Source organism: Malus sylvestris, chromosome 13 (genome assembly GCF_916048215.2).
Source record: "Malus sylvestris chromosome 13, drMalSylv7.2, whole genome shotgun sequence".
Classification (NCBI taxonomy): domain Eukaryota; kingdom Viridiplantae; phylum Streptophyta; class Magnoliopsida; order Rosales; family Rosaceae; genus Malus; species Malus sylvestris.
In genome coordinates this window covers 1,171,570-1,187,367 of record NC_062272.1, presented here as the reverse complement: position 1 = coordinate 1,187,367, position 15,798 = coordinate 1,171,570, and the positions used below count along the sequence as shown (strand labels likewise).

The following is a 15,798-nucleotide window of genomic DNA, read 5'->3' as shown; positions in this document are numbered from 1 at the left end:
TACAAGATGAACTCTTAGCAACCTCGTATCAATAACACGAATGCATAGATACGCAAAACAATCGTTTTTCCTTGCTAGGAAAGGAAAGCTACGTAACAGATTAACAAGATTTTGAAGCCTGTTATCTCTATCTCCATTTTTGCACAGGCATGAAACAGCACAGACAAAAACTGAAAGAATCAAAGGCGACTCCAAATGGCCGGAAAACAGACACAATGGGGTACAGTTTGGTAAGCTGTAAGTCAATATCGATATAACTATTTGAAAAGCTTTGCAGTCATCACATTTTCTGTACATACGGTACTTGCAGTTTCCTATCGATCCTTTAAACCGGATCATTTCCCTTGAGAATGTTGTACTTGCAGAGAGGACATGTTGCATTCATTTTAAGCCATTTCACAATGCACGTAGCGTGGAAATGATGATTACAGGGAAGCGTATGAAGCTCTGCCCCATCCTCATACGGGCTGAGACATATACAACATTCCTGAAACGAATAAAAGCGAACGACCATAAATCTTTAAAGCATAAAAATCCGTCAGAAATTAAAATGTTGCAAATGCAATAAGACGTATATGCAGACATGTATCTGACTGAATGATGTTTTGGAAGGATTATCTTCAGATGAAAATTGAGACATTTAATGTTTTCGATTATGATATTTGTATGATGAAAATACGTTATTGCAAGTGGGAGAATGAGCTCATTCGCCAAAAGGGGGAATGCAAGTATTATTCATTTTCTAGTAGGGCAAATGGATTTTTTCATTAATATACTGAAACGTAATTGCAATGCATGATCACGTGCCATAACATACCGCATCCTCAGGTAAAAGAACACGCTCAACTGCTAGGTACCCGCTGCTTGTTTCTGCCGGAATCATTTTCCCTGCTCCAACACTAGGTTTTTCCTCACTGTTCGCTCGAAACCAGTATTTTGGCAGAATAGTGAGATCTGCTTCGGATGCACCTTCCTACATTGTCACACCCAAAAAAAAACAGCCAAGAATAAGCAGTGACAACTCCATCATTTGTTAAGAAAACGTTGAATCATAGTTATAGGTTCTCTCTTCATACCTGTCCTGCAACGGTGTAAAGAATTGCAATGATGCATGGCAAACAGCAACAAAGAGCAACTCCAATCAAACATGCCAGGACAACACAAAAGATGGCAAAGAAGACATCAAATGCCAGAAAAACCACAGCCAACCTGCACAAATTCGGAATCAGATATTTTTCTTTTATTCTAGCAGTTACAAAATATGTATTGAGTTATCATGCACAGCTCAGGGTGACTTGTGTTAAAGCTGCCGGTCATTATAGTACTCAAAAGCAAGGTTTTGAACGTGATCTGCCTTCCCCCAGCTTCTGTATTCATCACTAACATTATAATGTCATAACTACCCTATGGTGAAACTAATAAAATTCCTAATGTACAATTTGTTGAAACAAATAAAATTACTAAGTCATAAAAAAGGAAAGAAAGAACGAGTTCGTTTGGATGTGCTTTTAAAATGACTGAAAGCGCTTTTGGTGAAAATCTTTTTGGAAACAATCTTTAATAAAAATGCTAATAAATCATGAAAAAAACACTTAAAGTGCTTCCTGGAAGAAGAATATAAGTGGTGCTTCTTGTAGAAAGCACTTAAAGTGCTTCTGGAACTCAAAAATATTTTCTCTAAAAACACTTTCAGTCATTTTAAAAGCACATCCAAACGAGCTCAATATCTCCATAAACACAGCCAAACACACGTGATGCCTATATTTTCAGATCAAGGAACAAGTCTTGATAGATTGATTATAGAAATACCAGTACAAACGCGGAGCATTTTGCAGAAGAACTTCACCCCCAGAAACTACCCAATAGAAGCCAACTATCCACCAGAGAAATGATGCCATTGTATTCATCGTTTCAAGTCGTTTAGAGACACTAGGCCATATAAAACAGAGTCAGTCAGTAATTTATAAACCTTTCCAGCACAGTATTAAGACAGCACATGATGAAAACTCTAACTGCAAATACGGCTAAAGCCTGGAAATGCTATAGCAAGTTTTCATAACACCTTGGTCAATTGAACAAGGATACATATTTTGCTTGCATCATTCCCAAACTATATGAAAACTAGATCACAAAAAACGTGAATAATGTAAAGATTAAAGCCTTGATGGTCGAGTGAAGTTGGGTTTTCACAACAAACACAGAGATAGCCATGGTAGCTGCCATATGTAAGGGAAAAAAGTGAATGGTAGCTGTGAAGATACGAGTAATGTTAGAATCATAACTATCATGTCCACACGGTTTCACACTGCCATTCCTTAAAACTACCAAATTCTAAGACACGCGAACGATGTCAATGTTCCATATTGAGCTATGCAGTAAAGATACTAAGTCGGGCGACATAGAATGATACAAATAATTGGATTACGGGACTTTCTTGCACTAATCTAGTTCGACTCCCGTTTCCAGTTTAAGGAGCTATTCAAATTTCTTCTTCTTTCTTTTGGGTCAAGTTTCAATCCCATTTCTTCAAACAAATGGAAATAAAGTACTCTAAATATCCACTAATCTCCTATGTAATACATAATCTTGTGAAAGAGCAGCCCATTAATCAAAGATTACTAGTCAAACTGCTTTCTACTGTCCAAATTGAACTCCATGAATTCATAAAAAAGTAGTTACTAAAAATGGAAAATAATATGTACCTGGAGCGAGTGGAAGTCGCCAATTCCCTAGCTGCTTCTTCATCGTCGGTATCGACAGCATCGATATCCACCTGGTGCTCCTCCTGCTGGGCCTCCTGGTTTCTCCTACTAAGCCTCCAAGCAATATTATTCCTCCTCCGGTACTCCACCCACACCAGCACCACGTGTGCAAAACACTGGAGCGCATACCCGTAGATCCACAGCCGGATCGGCGTGTTCGGGCGCTCGTCCTCCGTCCATATCAGCATCACCACCGACACCACCACGAACGCCGTGTTCCACATCATGTCCAGAGCCACCACCGGCTTCGAGTACCCCCAGTCGGCTCGCCGCTCGTCCAGCTCCCGCGCCGCCGTCTCCCGCACCAGCATCGACGCCCCCCTGCGCCCGGTGGCCCGTCCCAGCAGCATCGCCAGCGTGCCGGTCCGGGCGGTCGGGGAGCCGAGGTCGGACGAATCCCGGCCGTTGCTCCCCTGGCGGGGGAGAAGAAGCGGCGCACGTGACTCGGGCGCCGCCGCCGCCGCCGTAGTTGACGATTCCGATGACATGTTTTGTGATGGAAATTGAAATTCAATTGGCGATTACTATTGGGAGAGAAAGAAGGACATGACGATTAATTTATAAATTTGAAAAAGAATTTGTGGTGTGAAGAATGAATCGAGTTCGCTGAAGAGTGAGTTCAAGAGGAAGGTGAGGGACAATTTGGGAATTTTCATAGGCTGCGAGGTCTCGAAGTCTCAGTCTCCACGAGGCCGTGTGCGCTGGTTGAATGGTAGATGAAGGTTTATGCTGGTTTTTTGGTAATTTTCCGTACATAGACTCCTCAGTTTAGTATGTTTCTCATTTTATCTCAATTTCGGTATATTTAATTCCTTTTTAAGGTGATGTATTTAATTAGGAGTTTAAAATGCGTGTGGCCGGCTACCATATATTGATGGAGATAGATGGTGTTGCTCTTACTTTAGTGTGGATTCGAATCTCGTTAGCTCCCTAATTTAACATACCATCTAATAGAAAAAAAAGAGAGGAGAACAAGTGAACAACAACTAAGCCTTATTCCATTAAGTGGCTATATGAATCCTAACACGTCATTGCGCTCCGTTTTGCATCAATTTTTCTATTAGCTCAAAGTACTCCATACTTTTTTATAGTTTCTTTTCTAATCTTCCTAAGCCTTTGTCTTCTACCTCTTTTGCTATGAACCTCTATTTCATGGTTACATTTTCTAACCCCAAACATCGGTAAATCTTCAGTTCACATACCCAAATCACATTAACCAATTTTCTCTTCTCTCATCTTATCTTCAATTGCGACCTGCTACTAGAAAAACAAAAAGAGAACCCTAAAATCTAGCTAGGAACGTGACATGATGTGGTGTGGGAGAGAGAGAGATACATAAACCAACAGTGGACTATAGATGAATTAACACAACCAACAAAAGATCTGATCTTGATCTGGTTACAAGAATATTAACAAACCCCTTAACCAACAACAACCACACTAGCTTCTGCAATTACAAATATAAACTGCAAAACATACAACATTGTAACAAAACCCAATAAGCTACCTATACAAACACAACCATTGCCCACTCACGAGACCACGCCACAAAAGGTAGGTTAGCCCAAAAGTCAATAATCTTCTTCTTCTTCCCCTTCTCTTTTCTTCTGCTCATCTCTCTAACAAGCACGGGAATAACAATCTACGTCAGAGGCAGGCATACCGACAACTTCTTTCTCAGATGTTGCTCCCCTTGACCAGCTTTTGGTGAACACAGTTTCATCGGCATGCCAGCTACTATCTTATAATCAATCGCGGTAGGGAGGAAAGGACAGGATAAAATAAAATAAGTGTGGAAAACGGAAGGAGGAACAAGGCGCCTCTCTGCGGTTTAATGCCTTTCTGCAGCTCCAAATTAGGATTTTTGTTATTGGGTGCTGCGGGTTAACCCACTTCGCGCAAGACCCCTGCACAGTATGTGGAACATGTAAATCTCTACAAGTTTTGTGAGAACAATAATCACAACAGAGGTCACACCGTCAGCGGTCACTATGAGCATTTGTACCCAAAAAATAATGATTGTAAGAATGCACTCAATAAATAGTACAACCGAACAATTAAATGGTCCGAGACATCACAGGTGGTAAGAGATTGAGACTAAGTACCTTCCAGAGAGAACCTGAGCACTGCTGACAGAACTTTTGGTATGACCAAACCGCTTGGCCCTATTCTCATGCTCTTTGTCCACACGCATGGCAGCTACCTCCTTCTCCATGGAAGCAACTTCTCTTCTCATTTTCTTTGCTTCAACCTCCATTGCTTTAGTCAAGGTATCTACCTTCTTGGCTAACATCTGAAAGATGATAATTATAACCAAACACTTAACCGAGGGTAACATTACAGAATAATAAAACTGATAGAAAAGAGTACCGACCTCAATAGCATCATCCTTGTCTTTCAGGCTTTGATCTTTCTCATGACCAGCTTTCCTCAACGCTACAACCTCTTTCTGCAACAAATCATACAAAACCCCTGGGACACTATCCTCCGTATCCACTGTCGAGAACTCAGGCTTATCATCTGAATTTCCTTTCCAGTTAGTTTGAGCTTCACCATCCTTTGTTCCCTCACAAGATTGGTTGACAGAGAAACTGGGGCTTGTACCGTTCAAGTGAACCTTACCCCTGTCCAATGATCTTGTACCACCATCAAATGATTTTGATGTGCCTTTAGCATGCTTTAACACTGAACTGGTGCTGGAGGACAAAGACCTGACGGGAGTTCTCTTGGATGAAAACCCATTGGAGCTTAATTTTGGAGCGTTATCAGCTCCACCCAGGGACTGACGTCGAGAAGGCCCATTGCTTGTACTTCTTCCCTCTACTGTGCTGCGATTAATACTGTTACCTCTCACACTCTCCTCAAGCACTTTAAGTCGCATGTGATATTTTTCCTGTTAAAAAGAGAGACAACTTTTACTAAATATGACACCGTAAATTTAACTGAACACAGATTTGGCATCGGTTGTGGAACCAGATTATTACTTTCAACTGAGCTTCAGACTTGGCAGCTCGCTCAGTTATGGCAAGCTTGTCACGAAGTTGTTGCATTTCTCCCTGTAAGAACACAGTTTGTCATTACTAAACAGTATAAGCCAAACACTGAGTTCAGAAAGCCAGTAAGAAGAGCTAACCCCAAAAGGAAGACAGAAAACACTACCTGCAAAAATCTCCGTTCTTCAAGCCATTGTTTTACAGGCATCACTTTGTCATTAGCATCTTTCCACTCATTTGCTACCACTACAGCTACTCTATTTGCTGTTACTTTTGCACGGGCCAACTCCCGGTCCAGAGTTTTCCTTTCCTCCTGAGATAAGAAAACCGAAACCTCTTCAATCTTAAGAATGCTTTCAACTACACATTACAGGTAAACTATAAGCAACTGCCAAGATTGCGCATTTAAATATGGTTGGCATATTACATTCATCTCCTGAAACTTCCGCTGATAATCCCTCACAGCATTTGCCGCTGCACCACCCGAAAGAACAGCCTCTTCCAACTCCCGCACAGTCTGAGTAAGCTTTTCAACCTCAGCAACCTTTTGTCTATGCATCTTGTCTAAAATTTTATTTTCTTCCTAACACACAGAAGCAGCAGAAATACCAAATAAATCATACTAGTCAAACAAAGACAGCGAGAACTACAAATATACAATGCCAAACACTGCTCCCAGATGGGGAAAAAATGTCTAATCCACTTAAAGAAAGGAATATCATGCATTATCTTGCAAATACCTGACAAATTTCTATCTGTTTCATCAACTCTTGGTTTTTATTCTGAAGATCATCCACCATGGAGGCCTTAGCCAAGGCAACCTGAACAGTCCTCTCAGCCTCAAGTAAAGCTGCTTCTTTTGATTTGGTAAGGCGATCCAAAGCTTTGTTATCATCTTGAAGTTTTGCAATCTGTAAGAATTAAATGTAACTAATTAATTACACCTACAAGTAACACAATAATTCTTCTTCACCTTGGGTAAGCAGAATGTACCTCTTGCCGGGCAAGCTTGAGCTCTGCCTCCAGAGGTGCAAGAATGGCTTCAATAGGAGGCATATCATCATCCTTTTGCGCAGCATGAACCCTCCGTAGAGTAGCTTCAGCTGCGAACTGAGCAGCCATGGAAGCTTTCTTCTCATCATTGATTTTCTTAATTTCAAGATTCTGCAAAACATTTTTTTGTGATGTAAAATAGTGACAAAAAGTATATATTACAGAAGCCAAAGTAAGTTAGAAATATTTTAATAAAAAGTTCATAAAAGATTCAGATTCAAATCATACTCTGCTTTCTAGAAGTGATTCTGTCAACTTCAGCTTTTCTTCCACCTTCGACAACTCATCAGTGAGCTGCAATGTAACGAAAACATAGACAAGAAGAAAATTCAGCGACCAATTTAACGACATTTATAATTTCCAACATTCCATATAAGCTTAAATGGGCGATTACCATACACGTATGCATTGCTACACATTCCATAAACTCGGTCTAATTAAAATACGTTTACCCCAGAACCAAAAAAGGAATGAGAACAAGTTAAATTCTGAATAGGCAACTAATATGCAAGGCATAGCATGAACATGTAGCCCAGTCCTCCAGAAATGGGATCCCAATCAAATAACCATAGCCCATCAATTAATAAAAAAATAAACTCCATATTAATTAACCAAAGTAATTAATCTAAGTCGTCTTCTCCGAAAATTCCCAATACATATACCACAAAATTTATGGGAAATATTGGCCTAAATTTAATGTTCTACAATTAAGGAAAAATTAAGACTAAAATGATTGACAGAGCGCGCGCACAGATTTTTTGTTGTGTTGGTGATCGAATAAAATTACGAAAATAACCTCTTCACAAGCCTTTTCTCTGGCTCTATCAGAGAGCTTGAGAGCCTTGATCTGAGCCTGTGCCTCTCCTAACTCCCGGTCCTTATCTGCAAACCACACACAAAAACGACAGTCAAGAAGGGTGAAACGACACCGGGAAATCTCGCAAAACCGACTGCAAATCTCGAGAAAAGCAGCGGATCGAGCCGCATTCGCACCTCTGACTTCATTCTCGAGCCGATTGAGCTCGACCTTGACCGGATCCGAGCCGTGCAAGAGGTTTATGAGCTCGTCGCCGTCCATACTCGGCCTCCTGAATCCTCTCCTCCGCGATGAGCTCTTCCCCTCCTTGAACGATCCCGACACCATCAGCGGCGGCGGTGTCGGCGCAGCCCCATGAACCGGTCCGTTACTGTACTCCGTCATCGGAGCATAACCTCCGTCGCCGAAAGCCTCCTCCATATCCCGATCTGAGCAGCGCACGGTCCTTCACATCCAAATGTAGCTCGGGATCCGAAATGCCTAGGGTTTCAAATCGCAGATAAATACACAGACGCGCCGATGTGCATAGAGATAGGGAGAGAAAACGAGAGAGTGTTCAGAGTTCTGGCAAAATCGTGTGATTTTTTAGAGAGAAAGGGAGTGGGATTTGCTCTTTGGGTTTGATTTTCTCTCTCTAGACTGTGATTTAAATCTGGTAGCTGCTAGAGAGAGAGATATTAGATTTAGTTTTTTGATTAATTAAATAAAGGATGCTGGAGAGGGAGTGGCAGCGCTTTGCTGTTAAGCATAACACTGCTACTGCATCACTCTCTCTCTCTCTCTCCTCACAGTACTATTAACTGAATGAACTCGTTTCGAACTGTTAACAATACTTGATTACAACTTCGTTTGAATGTGTTTTTAAAATTGCTGAAAATATTTTTGATAAAAATATTTTTTAAACTAATTCTTATTAAAAATATATTTAAATCTAGAAAAGCATTTAAAGTGCTTCTTGCAAAAACACTTAAAATGCTTATGAAACAAAAATATATTTTCTTTAAAAATACTTTCAATTATTTTAAAAATACATCTGAACGAATTCTATTTTACTTGATTTATTTTTTTCTTTTCTTTTCGGTTTTCTTTTGGGTATTGGGCCTTTTGGTCCAGCGCGTAATGCGCACTCTCATGCAAAGAGAAAGAAAGCCCTTCCTGGGTACCGGATACGCACAGAATATGACTTGCGCATGGTAGCAGCATTTATATACTTAAATTTGAGTCCAAATAATCTTTTTTTGGAAATTTCATTTAAGGGAGGTGTTTTTAACAAACAATTTTTTGGTGTTTAAGAAACAACTTTTTAAGTTTGTAATTTATTTTTTCTTTTGGTTAAACAAATGGGATAATAGTCCGACAAAAGAGAAATTACAAAATAATATCACAAGGTTGAGAAAACTTATAAATCAGACAATAATAACTACTTACTAGAAGATGGAGTTTGCTCAAAATAGACTGGACCTGAAGGATGAGAGAGGCTCAGGTTGGCCAACTCATCAGCAACAAAAAAATTCTCACGATAGATATGCCGAGTATTACATTTCTAATCACGCAATAACATCGCATGATAAGTTTTAATCAATTCACTAATAAAATGATTAGCAGTGGAATCATGTGATATTAGTTAAACAACAATTGCAAAATCAGACACCACCAAAAAACGTTGAATCTATAAAAGTCGTAGTCCCAAAAAGATGCTCCAAATTTTAGCAATGAGATTCTAGCGAAACCCAAGATTAATAATATTAAAAAGGTGATGTATGTGAGAAGAAAAAGATGTATGTTTATCATTCCATTAATTTAAAAGATAAAAAAATAAAACATTTGGGTCATTACTGGTGATGGCCCAAGTCTTACATAAATGATGATATTCCCAAACTTCACTTATCCCATCTCACAAAAAATATACTAGTTGGCCATCGTGTAATCTAATTTGGAAGGTATCATTTTCTTGGTGAATGGGAGGATATGTTGCATTTGATTTAGAGTTTGTTCGGAATGATTAAAAATGTTTTTAAAGAAAATTTTTTTTTTGTTTCAAGTGCTTTTCTACAATTCATTTCCGTTTTTACTTAGGATTGATTTCAAAAATATTTTTACCAAAATCGCTTTCAATCATTTTAAGAGTACTTCCAAATGAGCTCTTATGTTTTAGTACGGTTATCTCAATATCATATAGTGTTATGATTTCACTCATATTGTACACGTGTATTTATACATGCGGACATGTTATGTACTATCTTTATTAACCTTTATTATAAGTCATAATTTAATGACATTACATGATAATATGATCGTCACACTCAAAAACTTATCGTTGCATACTGCCAAGATGAGGCACACTCGATTTTTTGAAACATATGTAGGGCATGCATATAAAGATTTTGTACCGTAAACCTCTTTTTGAACAAATGGATGGGAGATGTTATGAGCCGTTTGCATCAATCCAAATTCTAACAGTCTCATGGGTCATAAGGAAACAAATAATGCACATAAGATACGAATATCACGGGCGCAGTGTCTGACGGGACCAAAAACATAAAATTAGTTAAGAAAATTATTTGCAAATTGAAGGGAGGGAGTGTCATTGTCAAAATTTGAGAAATAAACCAAAAAGCTATAAATTAAGTGATATCGGAGCATTGATCTTTGGACGTTGGCTCTATTGTAGCTTTAATCTTTGACACATTTCGATCTGTAATGTGTTTTTGGACATCTGAATTAAGATGTGATTGTTAATACCTAGGCCTGAAGGCCAGCACGTCTTGATCTGGATGTCCAAGTGAATATTCTTAATCGGTGTGTATTTGTTTGACTCTTAAACAAACAAAAACTCATTTCATGTGCATAGCACTTAAATTGCATAGATATGAATTGATTTATTGTTACTAATGGATACAATTAATTATTGATAAAAAGAATATTGGATACAATTATTGTACTAAGGAGTAGAAAATTAACATTATTACTTGTAGACATGTCTTTGTCACATGATAAATAAAGAATATGAAAGAACTTGAATTTCCTGAAAAACACTGCAAACAACATTAAACTTGTGTTCATCTTTATTCAAGTTATATAAGTTGTTGATGCACAAAATCAGCGAAGACTTTGGTACAACAGAAAGTGTCAGGTTTTGTGACCTTCGCTTGGTTGCTTGGTTGCTTCAGTCACTAGTGAGGATAAGTACGTAAATGAATAGAGACAGAGAAGCAAACACAGGATGTACGTGGTTCACCCAGATTGGCTACGTCCACGGAGTAGAGGAGTTCTTATTAGTAGTGAAGGGCTTACACAAGTACAAAGGATCAAGCTCTCAATTTAGTGAGTTCTTGTGAATGATTTAACACAAAATGGCATTAGGAAATATTGTGGGGGAATGACCCCTATTTATAGAAAAACTTGTAGCTTTGTCACATTGACATGTGTCATGTTATGATTGGTTCTTGATGTTGACACGTGCTGCGCTCTGATTGGCTTCTAATCTTGACACGTGTCGAGTAGTGATTGGCCTCCTGGTCGGAGGGGAACTCTTCTGGGTCCTTGACAGTATAGCGTTGGCCGGTGCTCGGTAGTTTCGGGATTGGTCAAGTATGGTACAAACAGTGCTCCCCTAAGTTCCCGAGTGAGGGAAACTCCTCGGTTGGGGACTTGCAAGATCCAATCCCTTGAGTAATCACGAAACTTCTAAGTACCGAAGTGTGGTCTGATCTTCATCTGCCCTTCTCTGGAAGTACCTTTCCTCCATCCGGGAATGGTGTATTTAGCTGATGTTGACGCACAAGGTAATGTATCAATTTCACTTGAAGCTTAGTTGTAGTTTCGGGCTTAGTCAAGTGTGATACAAACCCTATAGTAGGAGTCCCCCAAGTCGCCGAGCTAGGAGATCTGCCGAAAGAGGTGACAGACAAGGTAAGCAGTCAAACTTCCAAGTAAGCAACCCAGGATCAGAGGTTTGACGTCGGCTTCCGGTTGATTGTTCTCATTCTCCTTGTCTCTCATTCAACTGCCAGGATAAGGAGAAGCAAATGGATAAGAGATGATATGAGATACTCTTGTTCTTGGTGTGGCTTATTTGCTGAGGTATTATCGGGGGAAATAAAGCTGAGTATTTCGAGAGGTTATGTTGAGGGTGCCTTTTCGAATGCGAGAAAGGGTTGAGCATTTTTGCAGGTTTGCCTGTCCGTTGAGGAGGGAGGTCAATGTATATAGGGATTTCCCAATAACAAGTAGTAATGCTATTCCTTTACCCTTCTTGGTCACAGCAATGTAGTGGGAGCTGCCAGCTTCACGTGTTTTAATTTTGTCAGAGCACTTTGAAAAAGTGGTATGTGGTATCTGGAAAGCTGATATTACGTGTGGAGATTACAGACAAGCTTTATCTAAGGAAATCTGGCTCTCGAAGTTCTGAGAGTTGTGCCTCTTCGGTTTTCGAACAAGCAATCCCGTCGAGGATCTGACTCTCGAGATTCGGAAAGCGGTGCTACTCCGGTTTTTGAGAAAGTAATTATGTTGGGAGTCTTTTCTCGAATGTGAGTAAAGGTTGGACGTTCTTGCCAACCTGTCTTGCCGCAAAACACGGAGGTCGACACACATAGGGACTTTCCAGTTGTCAAGCAGTGGTGCTGTTCCTTTACCCTTATGGGTAATAGTAGGGTAGCTGGAACTTCGAAATTCTCGTGCCTAAACTTTGTCAGAAATCTTTGACAAAGTTATATGTGGTACCCGAGGAGTTGATGGTGCATATGGAGAGCGGTGATTGATCAGTAAGATTCACGTGCTTTCTACTTCACCAGAAATCTTCGACAGAGTGCCCGTAATTTCCGCAAAGCTGATTGTGCATGTGACAGGTGCTGACGAGGCTGAAAAAGCAGGTGCTTCTTCGATTTCTGAGATCGGCCCTCGTGGTCTCTGAGCAGCCCAGCTTTTGAGAAAGCAAACACCTCTTCGATTTCTGAGATCGGCTCTCGTGGTCTCTGAGCAGTCCAGCTTTTGAGAAAGCAAACGCCTCTTCGATTTCTGAGATCGGCCCTCGTGGTCTCTGAGCAGTCCAGCTTTTGAGAAAGCAAACGCCTCTTCGATTTCTGAGATCGGCCCTCGTGGTCTCTGAGCAGTCCAGCTTTTGAGAAAGCAAACGCCTCTTCGATTTCTGAAGCTCCGTCGAGTGCAGATTTTTATAGAGGCTGGCATTAAGTTCCACATCACACTTGAATCTCTACCAGTAGAAGCTCATTTCTTGCACTTCTAAGATCTTGATTTGTCTGACCTCTTCCTTCTTCAACACATTTGAAAATGTCTGGACCCTCCGACCGTCGTTTTGACTTGAACCTTGGAGAAGAGACAGCCATGCCTTCTCCAGACAACATATGGCGCCCATCCTTCATATCCCCTACTGGTCCTCTTACCGTTGGGGATTCTGTGATGAAGAATGATATGACCGCTGCAGTGGTGGCCAGGAACCTTCTCACTCCCAAAGATAACAGACTACTTTCCAAATGGTCTGATGAGTTGGCTGTTAAGGACTCTCTGGCTCTTAGTGTTCAGTGTGCAGGTTCTGTGTCTAATATGGCCCAACGCCTATTTGCTAGAACCCGCCAAGTTGAATCATTGGCTGCTGAAGTGATGAGTCTCAAACAGGAGATTAGAGGGCTCAAGCATGAGAATAAGCAGTTGCACCGGCTCGCCCATGACTATGCTACAAACATGAAGATGAAGCTTGACCAGATGAAGGAATCTGATGGTAAGGTTTTACTTGATCATCAGCGGTTTGTGGGTTTGTTCCAAAGGCATTTATTGCCTTCGTCCTCTGGGGCTGTACCTGGTAATGAAGCTTCAAATGATGAACCTCCAATGCCTCCTCCTTCTGGGGTTTTGTCAAGTACTGAGGCTCCGGATAACCACCCTCCGGTGCTTTCTCTTTCTGGGGCTCTACCGACTGCTGAGACTTCCCCTAAGCAACCTTTGTGAAGACTCCCTTTTGTTTGTTTATTTTGACTCATGTATATGTACATATTTGTGGCTTATCGAAAATATTAATAAATAAGCTTTGCTTCATTTCAACATATTGTGTTAAATACACCAAAGCCTTCTTCATAAAGTTCTTTGAATTTTTGCTTTTGTTGAAACCTGTATTGTTGAAGCTTTGTGAGTGAAGCATGTAGTTTGAGGTAGTGTTCCCTTAATTTCCCGAGTGAGGAAAACTTCTCGGTTGGAGACTTGAAAAATCCAAGTCACTGAGTAGTCACGAACTTTTGAGTACCAAGGCGTAGTAGCATATGGTGGGAGTCCCCCAAGTCTCTAGTCGAGGGAGTTGACGAATGAGGTGTCTTGCTAATAGTCCATGTCGTAAGTACCAAAACTTCATTCTTTTGTTTTCTAAGTGGTAGCCCCGGACTTTTTCTTCATAGATTTTGTTTATGAAGGTTGCTAGGCCCGAATAAGTGGAATTGCAGAAGGTGTAACCGTTGGTGCATTAACATCATAATGGAAGCATCACAATGATGGAAGCATCACAATGATGAAAGCATCATAATGATGAAAACACCATAATGATGAAACATCATAATGATGTTTCTTTGGTGGAATTGTTTTTCATTTCCCCTAACAACCGGAATTGTTTTTCAACATAACACCATCATCTGTAGGTCGAATCACAAAGTTGTCTTCATGAAAGTTGTTCGTTAATTCCTTAACTACAACATATCCAAATTGGAGAGCCATCGGAGCAGTACAACTCCAGAAATCCAGGTATGATGAGTGACTGTTTATCATTTGTCTGTCAACCCGTCAGATTTGTTGTGAGCTTTGAAACTCTATTTTCTCTTGCTCAGATCAGCATGCTTTCTTCATTGAAGTTGTTCCTCAGCTTGTGAACTACAACATATCCAAATTTGAGATCCCTCGGAGCTGTATAACTCAAGAAACTCAGGTATGATGAATGACTGGTTATTATTTTTCTGTCAACCCGTCAGATTTGTTGTGAGCTTCGAAACTCCATTTTATCTTGTTCAGATCGGTATGCTTTCTTCATTGAAGTTGTTCCTCAGCTTGTGAACTACAACATATCCAAATTTGAGATCCCTCGGAGCTGTATAACTCAAGAAATTCAGGTATGATGAATGACTGGTTATTATTTGTCTGTCAACCCGTCAGATTTGTTGTGAGCTTCGAAACTCCATTTTCTCTTGTTCAGATCGGTATGCTTTCTTCATTGAAGTTGTTCCTCATCGACTCTTTCATATCATATCAAAAATTCAGGATGAACTAACGGTTAAATATTTCCAGATCTTCGAAACATCACAACAGCTTCGAAATCTGCAAGAAGCCGACTATCATGTTTGGAGCTTCAACACTTTAATTTCCGTCGCTCAAACAGAAATGGTTCCTTCTTGAAAGTTGTTCATATGCTCAAGAACTATAGGGTGTCCAAAATTCAGCTCCATTGGAGAAGAGCAGAGGTTGCAGAAATTTGATAGATGAAAGGAGGCGGAAGAGGGAGAGAGAGAAAAAGTCTCTTGGGTTGGATTTCTATTTTGGGGCAGATTCCAATTTTTGTAGCACCTTCATTATTGATGAATTGCTTGTACTTTTGTCCATTATGAAATTTGGGACTTTGGCTTGTTGTTGGATCTATTATAATATGTTTGGGAACATATATAAGTGAATAAATAAGAAGGAAAATTTTGGGCCCTTGTGGGTGTAAAACAAAAAATGTTTATGTTTACCCAAGTGTTTTTGTACAAGTTCAAGGGCATCTTGGGTTTTGTGAACAAAATTTGTTTATTTGGAGCAAGGTTTTGTGTTGAAGCTTTGTAGGTGAAGCTTTGGTGTTGAAACTTTGTGGGTGAAGCTTTGGAGGTGAAGCTTTTCGGGTGAAGCTTGTTGGGTGAAGCTTTTTAGGTGAAGCTTTGTGGGTGAAGCTTTTTAGGTGAAGCTTTTCGGGTGAAGCTTTTTGGATGAAGTTGTTTTTTTTTTTTTTTTTTTTTTTTGGCGCTTGACACGGTCTTCATTTGCTTGTTTTGTAGTGACTGTGGAAGACAGATTGCTTTCTGATTGAGAAGGGTTCCGGCATCGCTTGCTATGAATGTAAAAGAGTGAGGGCTGAGTTGGCTAAATTACCTCTTTATTGAATTCATTGCCAAATGGCCTTCATTACATAGGATGCCGAACGGCT

General features: G+C 40.1%; 2 protein-coding genes and 1 long non-coding RNA gene across 4 annotated transcripts; 1 reads left to right on the top strand and 2 right to left on the bottom strand.

Moving 5' to 3' along the window:
• Positions 1-14: 14 nt before the first annotated feature.
• LOC126596087 (E3 ubiquitin protein ligase RIE1-like) lies at positions 15-3,475 on the bottom strand. The gene is made up of 5 exons (XM_050262562.1): positions 2,703-3,475; positions 1,810-1,929; positions 1,077-1,209; positions 818-973; positions 15-487 (listed from the first exon to the last, which is right to left on the bottom strand). Exons 1-5 carry the CDS (start codon positions 3,248-3,250, stop codon positions 326-328), a joined length of 1,119 nt encoding a protein of 372 aa, XP_050118519.1. The 5' UTR covers positions 3,251-3,475; the 3' UTR covers positions 15-325.
• Positions 3,476-4,094: 619 nt separating this feature from the next.
• On the bottom strand, positions 4,095-8,355 carry LOC126596085 (microtubule-associated protein 70-1-like). The gene is made up of 11 exons (XM_050262561.1): positions 7,802-8,355; positions 7,605-7,690; positions 7,037-7,102; positions 6,749-6,919; positions 6,496-6,666; positions 6,183-6,338; positions 5,922-6,068; positions 5,747-5,818; positions 5,137-5,655; positions 4,868-5,055; positions 4,095-4,669 (listed from the first exon to the last, which is right to left on the bottom strand). Exons 1-11 carry the CDS (start codon positions 8,043-8,045, stop codon positions 4,630-4,632), a joined length of 1,860 nt encoding a protein of 619 aa, XP_050118518.1. The 5' UTR covers positions 8,046-8,355; the 3' UTR covers positions 4,095-4,629.
• Positions 8,356-13,569: 5,214 nt separating this feature from the next.
• LOC126595806 (uncharacterized) lies at positions 13,570-15,254 on the top strand. Of its 2 annotated transcripts, none has more exons than XR_007613695.1 (3): positions 13,570-14,372; positions 14,456-14,734; positions 14,910-15,254. It is a non-coding gene; the product is annotated as an uncharacterized LOC126595806 (long non-coding RNA). The 2 variants fall into 2 exon arrangements; XR_007613694.1 differs by lacking the exon at positions 14,910-15,254 and adding an exon at positions 14,818-14,848.
• Positions 15,255-15,798: the final 544 nt, after the last annotated feature.